Below are 23,222 nucleotides of genomic sequence, written 5' to 3'. Positions count from 1 at the left end.
GCTGTTATTTTCTTTTTGTTGTTCAAAAACATAATCTGTAAGTCTTCATACAACTCATACAATAACAATTCAATAATTCAAATAATTACAAAACGAACACCATAAAAGTAGCTCATTTGACTCATGTACTATATTCCAAGTCATATGTGCTGTGTGGCCTAGTGATTAGAGAGTTTGACTCCTAACCCTAAGGTTGTGGGTTCGAGTCTCGGGCCGGCAATACCACGACTGAGGTGCCCTTGAGCAAGGCACCGAACCCCCAACTGCTCCCCGGGCGCCGCAGCATAAATGGCTGCCCACTGCTCCGGATGTGTTTCAGGTTTAATCTTATCGTGATTAAACCTGAAAAACGTAAAATAAATGAACAAAAACAATTTTTAAAGTTTGGGCTCATAAACATTAGATCACTCACACCCAAAGCAGTTATTGTACATGAAATAATCACAGATAATAGTTTTGATGTACTCTGCTTGACTGAAACCTGGCTAAAACCAAATGATTATATTGGTCTAAATGAGTCTACTCCATCAAAGTACTGTTATAAACATGAGCCCCGTCAGACTGGTCGAGGGGGAGGTGTTGCAACAATATATAGTGATATTCTCAGTGTTACCCAGAAAACAGGATACAGGTTTAAATCATTTGAAATACTTATGCTTAATGTTACACTGTCAGATATGCAAAAGAAATCTATCGTATCTCTTTCTCTGGCTACTGTGTATAGACCACCAGGGCCATATACAGAATTCCTAAAAGAATTTGGAGATTTCCTCACAGACCTGTTGGTTACCGCTGATAAAGCGCTAATTTTCTGAGATTTTAACATTCATATTGATAATACAAATGATGCATTAGGACTTGCGTTTACTAACTTATTACAACTGTTTTGGAGTAAAGCAAAAATGTCACCGGGCCCACTCATCGTTTTAATCATACGCTAGATTTAATTATATCGCATGGACTCGATATTACTGACATAGATATCGTACCTCAAAGTGATGATGTTACTGACCATTTCCTTTGTATCGTGCATTCTGCGTATTAATAATAATAACTATATAGCTTCGCATTATCGTCCGGGCAGAACTATTGTTCCAGCCACCAAAGACAGATTCGCAAATAACCTGCCTGATTTATCTCAACTGCTCTGTGTACCCATAAATACACATGAACTAGACAAAATGACTGGCAATATGGGCACTATCTTCTCTAATACATTAGAAGCTGTTGCCCCCATCAAATTGAAAAAAGGTTAGAGAAAAACGTACTGTGCCATGGTACAACAGTAATACCCACGCTCTCAAGAAAGAAACTCATAGTCTTAAGCGCAAATGGAGAAAAACTAAATTGGAAGTTTTTAGAATTGCGTGGAAAAACAGTATGTCCAGCTATAGACAGGCTCTAAAAACTGCCAGGGCCGAGCATATCCACAAACTCATAGAAAACAACCAAAACAATCCAAGGTTTTTATTTAGCACAGTGGCTAGATTAACAAATAACCAGACGCCACCCGATCTAAATATTCCCTCACAGTTAAATAGTAATGACTTTATGAATTTCTTCACTGATAAAATAGATAACATCAGAAATACAATAACAAATGTAGATTCTACAGCGTCTAATACTTTAGTTTTATCCATAGCACCCAAAGATAAACTGCAGTGCTTTACAACTATAGGACAGGAAGAGCTAAATAAACTTATCACTGCATCTAAACCAACAACATGTTTATTATATCCTGTACCCACTAAATTACTGAAAGAGTTGTTACCTGTAGCAGAAAAACCGCTTCTCAATATTATTAACTCGTCGTTATCTTTAGGTCACGTCCCAAAACCATTCAAGCTGGCGGTTATTAAGCCTCTTATTAAGAAACCACAACTAGATCCTAGTGAACTGGCAAATTACAGACCCATTTCAAATCTTCCATTTATGTCTAAAATTTTAGAAAAAGTTGTGTCTGCTCAATTGTGCTCCTACCTGCAAAAAAATGATCTCTATGAAGAATTTCAGTCGGGTTTCAGGCCCCATCATAGCACAGAAACTGCACTTGTTAAAATTACAAATGACTTGCTTCTTGCATCAGACCAAGGCTGCATCTCATTGCTAGTTTTACTTGATCTTAGTGCTGCGTTTGACACCATAGATCACGACATACTCATAGATAGATTACAAAACTATACAGGTATCCAAGGGCAGGCTTTAAGATGGTTTAGATCCTACCTGTCCGATCGCTACCACTTTGTTTATCTAAATGGGGAGTCATCTCATTTATCACCAGTAAAATATGGAGTGCCACAAGGATCTGTCCTAGGTCCTCTGCTATTTTCAATATACATGTTGCCCCTTGGTAATATCATTAGAAAATACGGGATTAGTTTCCACTGTTATGCTGATGATACTCAACTATATATCTCAACAAGACCAGGTGAAACTTCTAAATTATCTAAGCTAACAGAGTGTGTTAAAAATGTAAAAGATTGGATGACCAATAATTTTCTCCTATTAAATTCAGATAACACAGAGATATTACTTATTGGACCAAAGAACATTACACAGAATCTTGTGGATTACAATTTGCAACTAGACGGATGTAATGTTACTTCCTCTACAGTCAAAAATCTGGGTGTTATATTAGACAGTAACTTGTCTTTTGAAAACCATATTTCCCATGTTACAAAAACAGCATTCTTCCATCTTAGAAACATTGCCAAGCTACGAAACATGTTACCTGTTCCTGATGCAGAAAAGCTAGTTCATGCGTTCATGACCTCTAGACTGGACTATTTTAATGCACTGCTAGGTGGTTGTCCTGCATCCTCAATAAACAAGCTACAGGTAGTCCAAAATGCAGCGACTAGAGTCCTTACCAGGTCAAGAAAATATGATCATATTACCCCAATACTACAGTCTCTGCACTGGCTACCTATTAAGTTCCGTATCAGTTACAAAATATTATTACTTACTTATAAGGCCCTTAATGGCTTAGCTCCTGCGTACCTAACTAGTCTTCTACCACGCTACAACCCATCACGCTCCCTAAGGTCACAAAACTCTGGACTTTTGATAGTACCTAGGATAGCAAAGTCCACTAAAGGAGGTAGAGCTTTTTCGCATTTGGCTCCCAAACTCTGGAATAGCCTTCCTGATAATGTTCGGGGTTCAGACACACTTCCTCTGTTTAAATCTAGATTAAAAACACACCTCTTTGGCCAAGCATTCAAATAATGCATCTCATAATTTTGGACTGCAGTTATATCTGATCAAATGTGCATTATTATTCTTTAGCTTGGGTTAAACTAATTAATTTTACTTGGCTGGAACAGCAGCTACGCTAATTATGTCTCTATTTGTTTCTCTGCTTTGCCACGGGATTTACATCCCGTGGTAACTAGGATTTACACAAGCTCCAGTCTGGACCCAGAACACCTGAGAAGAGATGATGCCAGCCCCTCAGAGGACCTCAGATGATGCTAACCCAGAGACAACATACAGAACTACCACATTTTGCTATAAGTTTGATTGCATAATTGCTGTTAATAGTGTTAATCGTCTGTTTGTTTACGTCTTTTTATTGATTTTTCTGAACATTTCTGTATGCACATGAACTGACAGTCACCACTGATAAGCTACTACTAAATATTGTAGAACCTTAATTTTCTGTAAAGTTGCTTTGTAATGATTTGTATCGTAAAAAGCGCTATACAAATAAACTTGAATTGAATTGAATTGAATTGAATGTGTGTGTTCACTGCGGTGTTTGTGCACTTTGGATGGGTTAAATGCAGAGCATGAATTCTGAGTATGGGTCACCATACTTGGCTGTATGTCACGTCACACTTTCATACAACAACTTTGTGCGAGAAACAGAGCAAAATTTCCAGTGAGCAGTTGTGACCAAATCATTGAGCCAATAGGCTAAAACTGAGAATTGGACCAACTTCTAATTTGTGAACAAATTGTTAACAGGTTGATTGAGAAGATTGATCTGTTCACAAATAAGATTGATCCAATTCTCAATCATCCGGTCCCAGCAGTACTGCTCACTGTAGAAGGTTTTCAGATGTTCCTAAACTATCTTGTGATTTTAGAAGACTCAGTGCACAAGTCATATGGACTTTTATTATGCTTTCTGTAGCTAGGTATATGTGATCACTATAACTGCAGTTGTATAGAAAAAGTCTGTGTGAAGAAACTTCCTTTTGTGCTTCATGAAAAATTACATTTATCGTCTCTTGATTTATCAAACCATAAACAACTAAACATTTTTTATCATATTATTACTGAGCCACTAAGATAAACAACTAGGTCAGCTGTGACACGGATTGTACCGCACCTCATCACAGCAAACATAGCACAGTAAAGTACTGCACGCTGTGCTAAACCAACAGAGCTTAAGTGTTTTACATCAATCAACTCTAATCAGCAGTAGCTGGGCCTTATAAATACGGACTAAGCACAGGAAAACCCCATTAGAAACACGCTGGGTTGCACACTGTGATGGCCACTTTCTACTGAGAGCAAAAAAAATACATTGAAACCCAGGGCTTGTTGCCCAGTAATAGCAGAATTAGGCTACCTCACAATTTGCTGCATCCTATTGAGTTTGACTGTTAATGAGGCAAAGCAACTCTAGAAATGTGAGCAACAGTTATTGATTTCTCTGCTCCTGTGGGGTGAAAGTCGTGCTGTCCGCTATCACTGCTGATCTAACCACTGATCCACCAGCAGCTCTGGATCAGAGCTAGAAACAGGCCAGTGGAGTGACAGGTCTATGAATGAAATCAATATTTTTATCAATAGCAGACACATGCAAATCAGGACAAACCAAAAGACAATGCTTTGAAAGTGTGCATGCGTGTTTGTTTCTGTATTTGGGAAGCATTATTGCCACTAAATATTGGCAGAAGTATATATATATATATATATATATATATATATATATATATATATATATATATATATATATATATTTTACTTCTAGTAGAAATGAATAAAAAAAAGTTGTATTTTAGGGTTAGATTTTATGTTCGGTTGTAAACTTAGTCTATTTTAGTTAGAACTGGCTTAATTTAAAACAATAGGAAGTTCCCTTTTATAGATACTATGCATGCATTTGTAATGTATAAAAATGTTAGTAGCGTTCTTATTTTGCCCATTGGAAAACAAATGTATAAATTATGTAATGTAAATGTATAAACAAATTATACTTATTACAATTTATTATAATAATTTACAAAATTATACATTTTATTATTTATTTAATAATATTCATATGTATATGTAAAATTTACTTCAATATAAATGTATTTAAAATCAATTAGTTTATTTTATTATACATCTAGTTAAACACACGTGTATATATATATATATATATATATATATATATATATATATATATATATATACACAATACACACAGAAATAAAACAATAATAAAATAAAATACCAATAATAATAATAATAATAATTATAATAAAATAATATGTAAATCTCTATATCATGTGACATATGCGGCTTCAAATCAAATCCAAAAAGCATCACAAGGAAGTAAGATTTACTCTACCTTTGGTGAACTGGTCCTCTGAATGTGGGGTCAAATTTGTGTGGCTCCCCTGTAATGCAAGGACAAAGTGTCAAAATCACATTTAAAAAGTGAAAAATACAACTGCAAAAATTCAAGACAAATGCCCTAAAAGAATTTCGCCTATTCTTGTTAGGAGCTATGCTAGGAGCGATCCACGTAAGCTGCTATGACCAGGTCAAAGAGCAAACAAACTAACTGATTTCAGAACAAGCACAAAATAAAACAATGCACAACAATGTCACCACCATGTTCATGTAAAAAAAAGCATTCGAGGTCTGAACAGCCCCACAATGCCTAAGAAGTGCAACTGAGCCATAAAAAAGCACAGACAAACAAAAGAATGTACCTGCCACAGTTCTAAACACATTGGATGATTTTGAAAAAGCTCAAAGAGTAATATTTCTCCTCGCCAAAGTATTTACAGTAAGTTCCTACCCAATTCTGCTTTGTAGTATCCTCCTTTTGGTCTGGTCATGTTCCCTGTTCTCTGAACGAAGACACTATGTGTTTATATAATGTTGCTGTGTGTGTGTCACTTCCTATGAGGGCTGAGGCATTCTCCAATCGGTTAATCATTACACACAAAGCTGCGTTTGCGAGAGGAGGTGGAAGAGATATCAGGCTGGTGGGCGTTTGCGTCGCTTCCATCTGCCTCTCTCTCTCTCTCACTATCCACTCTCTACTCCTTCCTTATCCTCTTTCTCTCTCTTGCTTGCTCACAAAGGAAACAGAACTGGTGTCTCGCGGCTCAGATTGGTAGCATCCACTGACACACCAGACACAATGAGACCATCACTTCTCATCTCAGTGTAATTAACATCCTGATGTTTTGCTAACACAATTAATAGATAACATCCTATAAATTTAAATGGACAGACTCACTGTCTGGAGCAAATTTTGACAACAGTAACAATACATAGGTCTGCTAGGATCTATGCCAGTGTATCTGAACAAGCTGAGTGGACAGACGTCAGCCGTCACATATGATGATGCACGCCTAGGTGGCCCAAGTTGGAGTCCAGACAGTGATACTACCATGCAAGTCTTAGCTGGCTTAAAATGGTTTTCAGCTGATCTTAGATGCTGATAAGTCCCCAAAAACCCAAATAAAACAGACCACCCTGAGATTATGAGAACCAGATAAAACCGGCAAACCATCTTAGCTGGTTTAAGCAGTTTTTGGTTCGATGCAGCTTTATGATGCAATCATGATGTCATGTATGATGCCATGTTTATCATGGCCTCAGTAGGCTGATATGAGGAGAGTGAATGGCATATTTTCTAAAGTAGGCCTGCAACAATCATATTGCAAGTTTGTTTAATCTGTCAATTATTTATTAAATTAATTGGATAAAAAATGCATACCTAAACATAAACATTTTTATTCCATCAAAAAAAAAAAAAAAACTTATGCCTGTATGCTATATATTGTGTGGGGAAAAATACAAATAAATGTTAAACACTATAAAGTGCATATAGCTTTTCACACTATCATTATGCATTTTTGTGGAGAAAAAAAAAACAACAACTAGTTTTTCTTTCTAAAAAACAGCCAAACTGACTAATTCTGTATTCAAATATTCAATATTTCTGCTCATTTTCCTTATAGACTCTGGTGGCCATCTTTGAACCTCTCTCAATGTACAACATAGGACCACCGATTAGCAGCCATGATCACAGAAATCACCACGATTGTTTCACGATGCCAATCTTTTGTCTGGGACAGCCAAAAATCGTGCAGCGTGTCTTGGGCTTTACTCTGAGAAACCACAGAATATCCTTCACATTCATACAACAACCAGTTGCAAAAACATTCAGAACCTCTTGACCTTGGCAAAGGAGAAGAAAGGAGGACTACACACACAAGATTTTGGATGAACTCCAAAAAGCAGAAGTCAGCTCTGTTCCTCCATCTCATGAGGACTGAACTACATGCTGAGCTGTAAACAATGTGAATTTAAGGAAAGTCCATTCCTCCTTTTAAACTACTCTGGGAAAACAAACGGTGTAAAAACAATTTTTACTCAGAAACGGCTAGTAAATCTCACAAATAATTCATCAGCAAGTAACACATTGAATTAAACATGAAATTCGGAAGTAGAAAGACTGAAATCTGAAAAAAGTATTTTCTTGTAAAATGTACTCCAATAATTTGTTTTATCTCATTATCTAAAGATGGGCATTTAGACATTACTTTCTGTGTAACTAAGAGTTTGAGGACAATAAACTGTGAACAGATCCTAAATTCTGTATTTATATACTGTTTGATGGGTGCTTTGTGTGTGAGCTGTCAGAACAGTGTAAAACAATGTTAAACAGTGTTTAAAATGACAAAGCTTACAAACACAAGCAAAGGATAAACTTTCATGACACTGCAACTTCTCACCAGGGCAATGCGAGACAGTACCAGTTGTCAAATATATACAGATTTCTCACGTTTACCATCTCCTCTATACTGACTACAGTTACACTTAGTCAGAGAGATGAGTCTCACAGAAAAGAAAAAAAAACAGTGAGAAACAAAAGAGAAAGAAAAAGAGATGAGAAGGGTAAATAGCCATAAAGAATACAGGCAGGCATGAGAGAAAGAAAGAGGAACAGGAGAGAGAGACAGAGAGAGGACCAAAGAATAAGACACTGTGGCCATGCGACAGTGGATAAACAGGTCAGGACATCTGGAAAATGGGGCTGAGGTATTAGGGGAGTAACAACACCAGCATTGCTTGCTCTGTCCCATCTGACTTTATGTTTCAGAAGGGTGCTCATGAACACACTCTTTGTGGCCATTACATGCTTTTGATATGCCTGTCAACTACAAAACAGCAAAATATCACTTAAAAGTTCACTCAAAAATGAACATTTGCTCAAATGTACTCACCCTTAGCCATCCAAACAAACTCATCAACATCTTGAATGGCTTTTCTTGGTGAAACTATTCTTTTAATAAGGGATAAATAAAGCTAATTTAGATAAAGAGCTATCTTGTAATCATCTTCAGTAGTTATGAGAAGTGTTTGATTTGTTTAAGAAGAGAATAAATTAAACTTTCAATGAAATGACAGCTCAAGTAACACGCAGAACTAACATGCAGGGACTAAAAACAGATTTATTGGTTTTATCTAACTGCTGAATACAAAAATAAAAGACTCAATTTGACTGCAGCGAGAAGAGTGCAATGAAGTTGACTCGCAAACAGGCCGTCTCCTGAGACACCTCTTACATTACAGCGGCCCCAGACAGCAGATCAACAACTTATCCCCACTTCTCCATCTCATTCCTAATCTGTCCAACATTTAACAGAGTGGTTCGTCAGTTTGCATGGCTTAATTGCATCAGCTGAACTGTAGCTAAGGAACAGTTGGTGTCAATCATTACCTGGTAAACTAAATTACCACCAAGTGAGACGGGCACAGACTCCTCAGTGACACTAATTTCAATGGGGACACCGTCTTCACTCACAAACATCCTTCCTGCCTGATTTAGCATTTTCAGTGATTAAGATTGACACATGTAATCTTTACACTTTCAGTTTAAACTGTAAATTCATACACAGTATATTATACACGGCAATGATGCATTCAATTGAATCAAAAGTAATATTAAGACTTTTTGTAACATTGTAAGTGTCTTATTTCAATTAAATGCTGTTCTTTTGAAGGAACAAACAGTATTTTACAGGAACAAACGGTTATTTTACATTGTACTAATATTTCACAAGATTTTGTCTTTTTAATAAAATAAAACGCAGCCTTGGTGAGCATAAAATACGAATTAAAAAAAAAAAAAACTGACACTGAAATTTTATACTATAGTAGAGTATAAATAAATATCAAAGTAAATAAAATAAATAAATAAACCAAACTTATTCCCAAATGCTATTCTGAATATTTCTCCACATCAAGTGCTGTTGAGTTCCAGTCAAAATCCTGTGAGATCCTCTTTTTGAAGTCACATTTCCCAAAACATTCACTCTGACAAGAGATTCATTCTGTTTTCCCCCACTCTCCCCCTTATTTATTGCTGATATGAACGCATTAGAATGAATTGGCACAGAAAGTGACTGTTATTCTTAATAAAAGCACAACCTAATGTGTCACAGCTTTTGGCTTCAGATATAGCAGGGTACAGTAATTCCTTCCATGAACTGCCTCTGGAAGTCTCATCTACTAAGCACACATGAGTTCACACACTGAGAGCAGTGTCTTGCAGGCCTTGTAGTATAACACAAGCCTCTTTCACGGTTTCTCCATAAGGAACAGCCTGGGAAAGCGTGCAGGTGCAGACAGCATGGGTTTGGTCGAATGGAAACTCTGTGTGGTTACTTTTTCCTCTTCCTACCAGAACATGGAGTTCCCACCCCATGGCATCAAGTCACAAACAAGTCCCTGACATATGCTGCATCTCAATCATGACCTCAAGAGAACTGGCTGGAAATCATTTCTTTTCACTGTCAGTTTTAAATTAATTAACAAAGCTATCCAATCAGTACACAGATAAATAAATATCCAAATAGACAACTGTTTTGTGCAAAGATGAAAACAGAAATCCAGAAGAAACAGATGAGTGTTTGAGAAATGTAAATTTTTTCAGCAAATGTCATTAAATATGTAAAATTATATCATTGTATAATTTCAGCATTTGTGTGTGCTTTTATTAAATTAATAAAATTAAACAAAATATGATATACATCATTTTATTTATTCTAAACAAATTATATATAATCTATAAAAATAATAATTTATATAAAATGTAATGTGAACTATCTATAAATAATTAAAAATGCATGTATAGGTTTATTATATATAAACATTTTGTCCCAAAAAATTATTTATGTATGTATGTATGTATGTATGTATATATATATATATAATTTTTTTTTGGACAAAATGTTTTTATATAATAAACCTATACATGCATTTTTTATTATTTATAGATAGTATACATTACATATTTTATATAACTTATTATTTTTATAGATTATATATAATTTGTTTAGAATATATATGTATGTATGTATGTATGTATGTATAAGAAAAAAATACACATAAAAAAGGAACTAATTACAATGATTTATTTACTGGTTATGATCTGTGGACACTATCAAATGCATATAAATCATATTCTCTTACTGCAGCTGTTCTTGGATGTCAACAGAGACACTTAAGACTGAGTGACAGACAGCGAGACAGGCACATAAACCGTCAGGGACTGATGGACAGGCGAAGGGAAGAGAGTGAGAGACAGAGCAGATTGGTGAAGCAGGAAACTCTCGCTCCCTTTAGACTTGTGTTTTGCCGACTCAAGCCAAAAAAGCTGTTATAACTGGAATATGCTCAAATAAGAGGCTTGGAGTTTAAACTCTTTACATTCATGTGGCTGCTTTATTACTTTGTCTAAGGCAGTGCTTCCCAAACCTGTCCTGGAGGCCCCCCTGCCCTGCACATTTTATATGTCTCCCTAATCAGACACACCCAGTTTAGTTCTTGCAGTCTCTACTAATGAGCCGATGAGTGGAAACAGGTGTGTTAGATAAGAGAGACATACAAAAAGTGCAGGGCAGGGGGGCCTCCAGGACAGGTTTGGGAAGCACTGGTCTAAGGAGCTGGTCTTAATTGACCACCACACTGGCCATTCACATGACACCTGTTACTTAATGACAACAGAGACACTTTAGTTGTTTCTATCGAGCTAATTTATTGTGTGATAATAGTCACTTGATTCAGATAAATTCCACTTTACGTTAATTATTATTTAACACTACAAGTACTAAAGAGAAGGTGAAAATCACATGGCCATTTGTTTACAAGGCAAAATGCAAAAGTACATCAAAATCTGTCACACATTTAGACAACTTTCTGTTGCTCAGGCCCTATCTCAATATATAAAACCCTGCCTATGCCTGTTCAAACTGCATATCTCTCAAGGATACCAGCTTCAGTATTGAGCACCAGGCAGACAGCACAGACATTGACAGTGTGAGTGTGAATATGACTCCTGGATACTGTCTGAAATGCGATTTGCATCTTTACAACCAGAGGCATCATGCAGTTTTTTTTTGTTGTTGTTGTTTTTTTAGGTGGCACTAATTGCAGTCCTGGCTCAGTTCACTCCCTAGGCAAGAAAAGACATGACCAAAAATTAAATTAATTAACAGAGCTATCACAAAAATACACAAACTGATAAAAAAAACAAACAAAAAAAAACTAAAATAAAGTTTGTCAAGCAAAGTCAAGTCACATTTATAAAATGCAGATTGTTTCAAACCAGCTTCACATTAATAAACAGGAAAATAACAGTTAATGTTGTAATATTCATCAGATTATGAAGCGATTTCAATTTCAGCTGTAAAGCAGACAATAGTGTCATTATTCAGCTCAATTTAGTTCAATGTTTTTTTCATTTCTGTTCAGTAACTGTGACAGTGTTGCAAAATTCATCAGTTATAAAAAGAGTTCACAGTAACGTTTTGAAACAGAACTGTAAAGCAGAACTACAGGACCAGGCAAGGGGTTGATCTACATACACCTTTATAATATTAAATCTGTAAAATGTAAATATAATTTTATAATGCTAGCATTTTTGTATAGCCTACTGTGTTTTCTGTATGATTATTATAAAATTAATGATATTATTATTAGTTTAATTATGAGTTTATGTACATGTGTTGCATTATATTTTATGCAACATTGCATGCACTATGCAACTTTTTATTTATTTATATATTTATTTATTTATTTTCCTGTCTAATGAGCAGTCCTAGCTCATTTTTGTTGCTGAGATAAAACATGACAAAAAAGAAAGAAAGAAAAATTAGAACATGATGGTTCAGTAACGTGGAACATGTGGGGTTCCATCAAATCCTGATTTAAACTATTTTCCATTTACTCTTACCCTCAAGTTATTCTAATTCTGTATGATTTTCTATCTTCTGCAGAAAAAAAGAACAAATTCTGAAGACTGTGGTCATTCTTTCCACACAATTACAATGAATGGGGACTGAAGCTTTCAAGGTTCAAAACGGAAGCTTGATGATTTCACAAAATCACTATAAAAATATCAAAGAAGTGGTCTAGTGACTAACACTCAATAGAGAGAAACAGACTGCAATTAAAGTCAAATCATGAAGCAAAAGATCTGCTGAAAGTGCGACTCAATTAGACTGGCATGAATGAATGATTTCTGTAACAACATTTCAGACAAAACTTTTTACCTACAATCAAAAGACACACAGTTTTTTGGAAACTGCATTCCAAATCAGCTTGAATCAAGACCAGACGAGACGCTCTGTGTAAGTTTTTCATATAGGGCCAGTGATGCTGTCCATTAGCTGAACCTATACAACTTCCAAGTCGTTTACAAAGGCACTGGAAAAAGAGATGACACTCATTATGAGCCATTCATCCCTTAGTGTGGCATTTGAGTAGGATCTGTCAATGTTAAAGTCCCAGGCGCACAGTAGAGAGCTCACTGGGAACTCAATGGTGGACTATGGCATGTGCCACTGAGAGCTGCTTTATACCACAGGCAGTGGACATGAAAGAGAATCTTCTGTGTCAAACTCTTAAGAGATAGAGAGAGACTATCTGGTCCCACATGAATGCACTGACTGTCTTCTCTATTAGCTACATAATTCCAGGCATCTTTAATCTACCTCTTGCAGCAAGCTCTGAAGCAGGAGTATAAATTGCTTTCTTTTCCTAAGGGAAGCTCGTCCTGTTGGGGAACTGTTAATAAGATCCTTCCACATCTGGAGGGAGGCTTCTACAAATTTACATCCGCATCGCTTGAGAAGGATTTGTCATTTTGTTTTTAGCCAAAGAAATCAACAGTCACCAAAGAAGTGTGTTTTTGTGTGTCAGGGAAAGATAACCTTGTTCAACTTCTAGTCAAAGTTTTGTTCTTGTTTTATTTATGACGTCACAGCTTGCAGACAATCGCTACGTAAAAGTTTTGCGAGCTTGTGGCTCTTTAGCTCAACCCACAGCATGCCTCTCGGAAAGAAGCATAAAGCTGTATCTTTCTTTCATAAATCTGATAAAACTAAAGACTCTTCGAAGATATGAAGGATGCAATACTACTCTATAGGTACTCAAGATTAACATGAGATTGACTGTGTGTTATGTTTCCTTTTTTAAATTTTAAGTGTATTTAAAATTTTACATTTTAAGTGTATTTCTCACACAAAGCTATTGTACGACTTCAGAAGTCTTGGAAAATGATGTACAAGTCATTTTTTACTTCTACAAACTACATTTAACATTTTTTACTGTAACATTACGTGAAATGTAAGGTCAAATCTATTACAGTTTTCCCTGTATATAGAAAGGAGACTTACTGTTAAGCAAAGTTAACATTAACTACAGTTTTTACAGTAGTATTTTTACAGTTTTTTACAGTTAAAATAATTGTTTACAGTTTTTCATCCTTTTTGTACATGGTTACTCTATGCTTTTTTCATAGTAAAAAGCATTGCTCTAAGGTCTAAATAACTATTTCAAGAAGAAAAAAGTCTGGTTTGGAACAACATGAGGATAAGTAAATGATAACAGAATTTTTGGGTGAACTATATCCCTTTAAGAGAAAGTGATATAATAATGGCACAGTGTTGTGGAGAGATCCTAATTTCTTTAATTTATTCTAGAGAGTCTATATCTCTTACTTTCATATTCCTTCTCTCTCAGCAGCAGTTCTGGATTGCATTTGAGATGCTAAATCAGACAGAACAGCCAACCCGAACATAGGTCAGGACAAGCTCCGCCCCCATTCAGATGCACCACTCTCCCAGACATCTGAGACCTCACAGTTACACTTCAAACGAACTGCAATGACAGACGACTTCCTTTGTAAATCATCTCAGTACAGTTCTCCCACTGCCAAGAAAGCAACCAGACAAGAACAACAACAACAAAAACATACCAGAATCTGTTTCAAATTTGGAAAGCAACCAGATGCCAGATTGATGCTCTGTCAAAAAACACAAGCTACTTTGAAACAACCATATGCTTCCACTTCATTTCCAACAGCTTTTTCCCTGGATTTGGGTATCTCTCCACAGACTATTTCCCAATTCCAGCTGACAATAGTTGTGATTGACAAGTGGCTCGTGGGAACTTAACAACACATGAGGCAAAGGCCAAAGAGCTTGACCCTGCCCAAGTGAGACAGAGAAACAGCTGCTCCCTGCACTATTTATTTGACAAAGAAAACTTCGTTCTTTGACACTCCCAACAGCACTGCATGGTGAGCCATCTAGGCTATAAAAATAGGGATTCAGATGCAGTATATCACATGATAATAATTACAACTCTATTTAGATGGTTATGTTGAATGGCTGTGGGTGCGTAGGCGTACCAGATGCATCCCTTTGGCAGGATTTTGTGTTATAATTAGACAGATTGCCACTGAAAAATATTTAGAGTAGTTGTGTTAAATGGCTAGAGGGGTCTGTGAGTGCTCTGCTCCAGCTCATAGGGGATTGTGAACTATTGGTTTCCAGAACAATGTAAAAGGTCTCTGATGACTACGGAGGAATGTGAAGTAGACTGACTACAGACTGACTGCATTCCCAATGTTTTAAAAAGTTCACAACTGTCTGTTCCAGACTGACTTCATTTTAAATTTGGTTTACAATTAACTGGCTTTTAATGATCTGTATTGTACAGTGGTTCTGGACTGTATACTTGACACCTGTTGGACTGCATGCATTAAGTTTGTTTAGTAATGGGAGCCGCTGTGGTTGATTTCGATTTTTAAGGCCCGTTCACACCAAGAACAATTACTATATCAATAACAACACATTTTTATGAATATTTCTAATTCTATGAGAAATAAAAAAAACAAAAAAAACAGCAAAACAAATGGCAAAATGACAGCAAAAATAAAAAAGACACAAAAAATGAACAATAAAACATATAAAAAAAAACAGTTTAATAAAACATTGTTCACACCAAGAACTATAACTATATCAAGAAAGATTGAATTGTTCTAACAATTTCATTGGAATCACTTTGAGAACTTTTTTTTTTTTTTTGCTGATAAACGATAAAAAAACATTGTCAACCAATCAGAATCTACCTACCTTCCACCCTGAGCATTTAAAACATGATAGTTATCGTGCTTAGTGTTAATGGGTTTTATAGGTCCTCATTTCACGTGAGAGTAGAATCATTTTATTATATTTATCAAAGCTGCTCATTTGTGTCCTGTCCATTATTATGTGTACAATCCATAATTAGCAAAACATATCCAGTGCATCTTTAAAAACTATGTTTAACTATTAAGACGCCAAAATAGCAAACAGTTATTCTAAGGTCTGTCCGCATAGGCTGGTTATGTAGCTACTGTAACCATTAAATGCCTTTACACATGACAAAGACACAAAACCCTCTCAATATAAAACAGCTTGCGCAATAAACACCACATATGTTTTCTAGTATTTCAATTCTTGCTCATATATTGGACGCTTTCCAATTAACTTCTATTACGTAACAATTAAATGCTTTCCGAATTATAAAAAAAGACACATAATCTGCGCCTAGTGTGCACTTCATCCAGTTTCGCAAAAACAAAGTAAGTCAAATCAGGATGAAAACACATCAGTGGAGCTATCGTTCTGCATAGAGGTGTTTGAAATATTTACTGCGCGAGAAAACAGCCAACACTTAGAATAATGAATCGGGTTGACACCAGCAGCACCGCTGGGTCAGTTCCCTTTGTCAGTGCTCTTACTGCAAAAACTTGATTTTACGCGATTCACCAGCTGCTTACCATAGTATGAAGGGGGGATTGCACTTTTCCTTGCCATTGCACCTCCGACGAGCGGTCCTCGTGTGTCTTTTGTTTATGTGATTGCATATGAAGCTGTGGACGTGAATAGAGTCCACATATACGACGCGAAGCTGTGATTTGCTGGGCAACGCAACGCCGCGTCACTGTGTTTACAGCGCCATCAGCAGTGAGACGCTGCGCTCAAAGAGGCGGTCCATTCTATGAGTGACGTCTTAATTATCCAATCGCTGACTGCCATCAGCTCTCAAAAGCCAATCCAAATTCTGGAGGCGGGACTTATCGTAGTACTTGTGCGAAAAAGAAAAGAAATCTCACAGGAAGGCACTGGAAAAAACACTTGAGAACCAAGGAAATCAACCGAAAACAGTCTGCTAGTATTCTGAAATTCCCTTGAGCTTCGACGCAATAATAGTCTGTGAGTATTTATGTACAGTACATTATGGCCTCGTGGAGAACACAATGATTGGCGACCATGGAGCTAAATATAAATCGTGTAATGTAGTAGTATGTAACGTTACAGTACTACCTTATTACTACAATACAACTAAATCAATAAAAACAATAAAAAATTATATATAAATATATGTATATGTAAATTAAATAATACAAAAAAACAATCAAAAAAAATGTATATGCCATTTATATTATACTTTCCACTAATCAAAAAAGTACGTTTTTGTACAGTAAAAAAAAAAAAAATACCATGGTATCGAAGTACCATACTACCTCCTGACACTGTCACTCTGCTTACTAAGTTATCACCACAATAGGTTTTGTGTCATCCTGAAAGACTACTATATTTATTTAAGATAAGAAATATATAGGAAAGTCATACATCATTTTAACATATCACATATTGCAAAATAAAACAAATAAAATTAAACTGAAAATGTGAAGAAGCTGTGGAAATGCATGTTATTAATTTACTGTGACTGCCAATGTTTGCATTTCACCACCTGATGGCAGTAATGTGTTGTGATAGATGCCAATGTAAATTGATGAACGTGCCAGTGGTCTTCAGTCCTGGTGATCTGAAACAGGCGTTAAATAAGGAATACATACAAAATATGTAAAATAAATTAATAAAAAACACTGCTTATATTTATTACAGGTATTTTTTAATTATTATTATTATTATTATTATTATTATTATTAGATTTATTGGAAAAATACAGTGCTCATCAGACTCCAGAATTTTTCTTTCTTAACTCTGCAGGGGCGCCACTATGGTTTCTGGGCCTCCTGAACAGCATATTGATTCGGGCCCCTTCTGCGTGTATCCCTCAGTAAAAATTGTGTTCTGGGCCCCATCTCCCTCATCAGGCCCTTGGAATCGTTCTAACCTTCCCCCGTTCTGGCACCCCTGCATCCCTGTCTCGTGCTTAGTAATGTAGAGTTTAAAAGTAAAATCCAACACATGCAAATGCAATGCATTCTTCCAGAAAACTTTAGACCAGGCAATCAAAAACCTATTAAGACTCCAGTAACTGGTCTAATAAGCAATAATGATTCATTCAATTCCTTGCAAAATTAGGGGGTATCTGCAACTTCTTGGTCCTGACATGATTCTCTAATCAGGAACTGTAATGGATATGCTCTCTCTCTCTCTCTCTCTCTCTCTCTCTCTCTCTCTCTCTATAATATACCGTAATTGAAATATTTTGTATAAACTGTCTTTTATTTGTACCTTTTTTGTGTGTTTAATGGGTCAGACAGTCTGACAGGTACAATTTATAATATATGTTGCATCAGGGTAAAGATTTTATAGGTCAAGAGTAGTGTCCTATCTGTTTCAAGTATCTTTTTGATGTTATTTTTTCAGATATTTAAAAAAATTTCTCACAATTGTTCACAAAGTAAATAAAGTCACTCATTAAATTCTTTGCGCAATGGTTTTAAGTACAAATAAATACGCTAATACACTACTGTACACTAATGCCCGAATTGGTGTATAAATTGCTGAGTGAATTGTGTTTGAGTAATGGTGGCATTGCATCTCAGATTGTTGGCTAACTTGTAAGCTTCTTAGCACCAGCTGCAGTAAAATGTGTAAATACCAACAAGCTCATGCATCTGCACAGGCATTGCACGCTCACTTGTGTTTTGATATTAAATGACTTGTGGTGGGACTCACTAGTTATTTTAACAGAAATCAGTTAGGCTATTCAGTTAGGATACATGTTGCGCTGTGGGTTCATCTAGAGTGATATTTTCTTGAGCCACAGTTTTCAAGATGACATAGTGCAGTCCTACATTCGGTCAAAGCAATTTCAAGGTAGATGTATGTACTTTTACAAAAGCAAATTTAGTTTACAGTATTGTGTATACAGATTTTTCCTGTTAAATTTTATTTTCAGTCTTTTAAAGATTAAGGATTATGCTTCAGAATACAAGGAATGATATAAACATCAAAAACCAAAAAGCAAACACTGAGTGTGTTTTGCTTGCTATGACTGAATAATGATACTTTCTAGTTAATAAAACATTGTTTGAAAACGCTTTAAAAATGTAGGCTAGGCTATACATTCCCATTAAAAAGTTTATTTGGGTTGGTAAAGTCTTGTTTCTGAAAGTCTCTTATTCTCGCCAACGCTGAATTTATTATTAGTAACCTAATACTGTAATGTATAATTACAATTTAAAATAACTGCAATGAATTTTAAAATGTAATTTATTCCTGTGATTTTCTGTAGCCATTCAATGTCACATGATCCTTTAGAAATTATTCTATCAATTGATGAATATAAAGTAAAAATTTTTGGAAACTTTTTAATGTGTCTTTTCTAACCTCAAACAAATAAAATATATATACACAAAAACGGAGAAGGTTTTTTATGGAATAAATAAAATTTGTATATGCAAAAACGTAGTACATACAATGAGAGCCTCAGCCCTCTTGTTGAGATTTCCATTGGTTTGGAGAAGGTTTTTTATTTTTTATTTTGTGACTATAAAATCTAATTGCATTAAAACTCATTATATTCCAGGCTAGTTCGTTACCTAAAACATACATCCCTTTTGAACAACAGTGAGCTACTATAAATACTAAAGCAGTACCTGTGGGCAGATGAGTCAGATAAAATGACTGCTCTAATTTCATAATCCGTATAAAGTAATTTAGTAATGGGCCATCTGGAATATTCACATATCTCTTTCATTCAGATTGATCTGAGAGCCTGATAACAATTGAAGTATATTTCACCCCCCAGAAGCTATTTGCAGTCCACAGCAATACATGGTTTGGATAAACTGAGAATAGATACATTCAAGCTTGGCTTCAAAACTTTGAATCAGTTCCTCAGGTAGGACAGACACCTGCTCCATGCTTTCTGTTTATTCTGATGTGCCCTCAGATAAGTAATTTTAGGATTGCTCCATGTGTGAGACACTTAGTGAGTGCCTTTCTTCAGGCACCTGCTATGAATATATTAACATTCACAAAGTGTGTCCCCTGCTTCTCTGTGTGATCAACACTGTCTTATGAGGAGACAGCTCATCTGTTCAGGGTGCCATGTAAAAGGCCAGACACTTGTTGGGTTTTGGTTGGCTCCATCTGCTTCAGGATCTTAAAATAGCTTGTGCACGGATATTCATGGAGACATTCCTGAACATTTCTGGCTAGCTTTAGGGTAGTGCAGTAGAGTCAATGAAAGGTTGCAGATTTAAATGCATGAAATCAAAGGCCATGAACCGTCTACACTGTGCTTAATATGATAGCATCACACAGTTCCTGCAGATTTGTGAGATGCACATCCATGATGCAAATCTCCTGTCTCACTACATCCCAAAGGTTTGAGCTTTGTTATCCTGTGGAAGTAACCATCATAAGATATGTATGCTGTGGTCATAAATGGATGGACATGGTCAGCAACAATACTAGGAAGGCTGTGGCGTTTAAACGAATCTCATCTGGCACTAAGAGGCCCAAAGTGTTCCAGTTTTTTGTGAGCCTCAGTTTCCTGGTCTTAGCTGATAGTAGAGGCACAGGGTGTGGTCTTCTAGTGCTGTAGCCCATCTGCTTCAAGGTTTGTTGTGCTCTTCTGCATACCTCAGTTGTAACAAGTGGTTATTTGAGTTCTATCAGCTTGAACCAGTTTGGCTATTCTCCTCTGACCTTTGGCATCAACAAGACGTTTTCACCCAAAGAAAATATCACTGGATATTTGTACTGCTCTTTTTTGGACCATTCTCTGTAAACTCTAGAGATGATTGTGAGTGAAAATCCCAATAGATCATCTATTTCTGAAATACTCAGACAAACCCGTATGGTGCCAAACAGCATACCACGTTCCAAGTCACTTACATCACCTTTGTTCCACATTCTGTTGCTTGGTTTGAACTTCAGCAGATCATCTTGACCATATCTACATGCCTAAATGCGTTGAGTTGCTGCCCAGTGTTTGGCTGATTAGATATTTGAGCTACACACACACACACAATGGTTTCCATGATTATGGGGACATTCAATAGGTGTAATGGTTTTAATACTGTACAAACTGTATTTTCTCTCACCTTACACTAACTCTACCCCTAAACCTTCCCCTTACACAAAACGTTCGGCATTTTTGGATTTTCAAAAAACTGCACCTTGTTTCCTCATGGGGACCAAAAATGTCCCCACTAGGTCAAAATTTACTTGTATTACTATATTTGTGGGGACATTAATCGGTCATAAGTTTTAAATCTTTAAATTAAAAAAAATATATATTTATTGATCTACACACACACACACACACACACACACACATACACATAAAATAATAATAATATTGTGATGAGTGGGGCGGGGCCGAGAGCCGTGGGAGTGGAGCAAATTGTGATGAGTGGGGCAGGGCCGAGAGCCGTGGGAATGGAGCAAGGCCGGTGGAGTAATTGAAAATGAGCGACACCTGCACCACTCACCGGTCCCAAAGTCCCACAGCTCTCGGCCCCGCCCCACTCGTCACATATATTAATAATTTTGTTTGTATTATATGTTTATAATAATTAATTTGGAAAACATTTCTTGCTGTTTCTTTGCCTTCAGTGTCTACAGCTGTTTAGGAGTTCAGATTATTAAATAAACTCCTGAGTCACCTAGTGCTGTATTTTAAATGTGGTGAGAAGAGAAAGATATTTGAGGGAGACACTGTATATGTATAAGCAGGGATGCAGAAGATTTGATTGCTGCTATTTCAAATCAGTAATGCCACCACTGTGATCTTTCTGAAAATTGATCTGTCCGTCCACTGGAAGAGCAGCAGTTTGTGACCTCATCAGAGACTAGTACTATTTAATTCAAATAAGCTTTAATTTAATGCCAAACGCATCACCAACTATCTTCCTGTCACCACTGTCCCCCCAATACACACAGATCAGAATAAATCTCAGCCTCAAGGAGTGATTTAATCAAATATCCTGATGAGGCAGACAGGAGGGCAAGCAAAATCTAATTCTCATTTGTCTCCAATGACAACAAACACTGAATCAATTCCGAGATGCCTTTACCCCTTTTCTTATTTTCACCCACGCTCAATGAAGGAAATTAGCAAATTTCATCCTGGGTGCTTCAGATCATTGGCTTCTTTTGATTAATTCGTTTTCACAGACAAACAACCACATACAAGTCATTGTAAAATAATAATGCTGAAAAATGACCAAATACTTATTTGATTGAGTTGGATTCATGCATTTATTTCCACATTGATTTTAACACAAAGATATAAATGAGAAAGTGAATTGTAAAATATCATTCTGTAACATAACTATTCTTCTTCTATCAATCATCATGTGCACAGACATGTAATTAATAATTCTTTGGAATATGTATATATTTAACAAAACTAAAGCACATTAAGACATCCTTAAATCATGAATCAATATGTCTTTTTTATAAATTTTTTACACAATCATTGGGTTGAGAGCAGTTTAAATCTGAGAAGTGAAGGTGAGATTTAAAAAATGTACGGGCAATATATAAAATACAGTGTTGTGTGAAAGGAAAAAGGTATATTTCCATTTCCTTGCAGTTCCAGATGAAATTACAGCTTCCAGCTAATCTCTGCTCCCGTGAGAAGCTCTGCCACATTGCGTGCCATTTTTAGAAGAGAAGATGGTATCTTTTACATCCGAGCGGTATGCTGGTGGTTTGGAATATAGGCTGTGCTTTCTATGCTGAAGTCACTTCACATTACCAGACTGTCATTCTAAGGCACCTGCGTCACCACTCATAAACCATGATAATAATGGTGTCAGTGACCTCTATGTCATCAAATGAAGATCAATTTAAATGCATGTGGAATATCATAGAGACAATACATGTGATGGACTGAGAACTGACTGTTAGATTATCAAAATAATAATTCTGTTTTGGCATTTGGCATGGTGCACTTTTTATAAATCACAAGCATTGTTTAATATGTTGGTCACTGTGCCCCATAATAATAAAAAACTGATGGATTATAATGGTTTCTTAAGTGACATCTCACTGCGGACCGAAGGGAACTGAATGTGAGTTTGATATATTGCAACCCAGAATTTCTCATCAATTAATGCACTGTAATAAATTGCTGAGGCTGAGTTTAAAAGCACATGCATCTAAAATATACACCCCTGTGATGGCTTTCTGTCTCTTTGAATACAGTTTATGAAAACTGCCTGTGGTGTTTTTTGAATGCATCTACTGATCTTCGTAGGACCAAAGGTTTTAGTGTAAAGGTTTGCGATGACTACAACATACTCTATTGAATTACATTCAATGCCCTGTCCAAAGTTTTAAAAAGTAGGACAGTATTTTATTTAATACTATTTTATTTTGTGAAAAAATACACATCTGAACTTAATGCTTTATTTTGCTTTATGATTTATG

General features: G+C 36.0%; 1 protein-coding gene across 5 annotated transcripts in view; it reads right to left on the bottom strand.

Annotated features, from left to right (window-relative positions):
• Positions 1-16,562, bottom strand: part of slc44a5b (solute carrier family 44 member 5b) — a 31,950-nt gene extending 15,388 nt beyond the window's left edge. The window contains exons 1-2 of one of the 5 annotated variants that reach the window (XM_042761971.1): positions 16,355-16,562; positions 5,567-5,615 (exon numbers count right to left, since the gene is read on the bottom strand). In XM_042761971.1, coding sequence (XP_042617905.1) covers positions 5,567-5,615; positions 16,355-16,391 — 86 coding nt within the window. In that variant the 5' untranslated portion in view covers positions 16,392-16,562. Of the gene's footprint in view, positions 1-5,566; positions 5,616-6,022; positions 6,355-16,354 lie in introns of those variants that run through there. The other 4 variants (XM_042761973.1, XM_042761970.1, XM_042761974.1 and 1 more) reach the window with 4 other exon arrangements.
• Between the last annotated feature and the right edge of the window lie 6,660 nt (positions 16,563-23,222).

This window comes from Cyprinus carpio, chromosome A8, assembly GCF_018340385.1.
Source record: "Cyprinus carpio isolate SPL01 chromosome A8, ASM1834038v1, whole genome shotgun sequence".
In the NCBI taxonomy this organism is placed as follows: Eukaryota; Metazoa; Chordata; class Actinopteri; order Cypriniformes; family Cyprinidae; genus Cyprinus; species Cyprinus carpio.
This window is presented reverse-complemented; position numbering and strand designations above follow the sequence as displayed.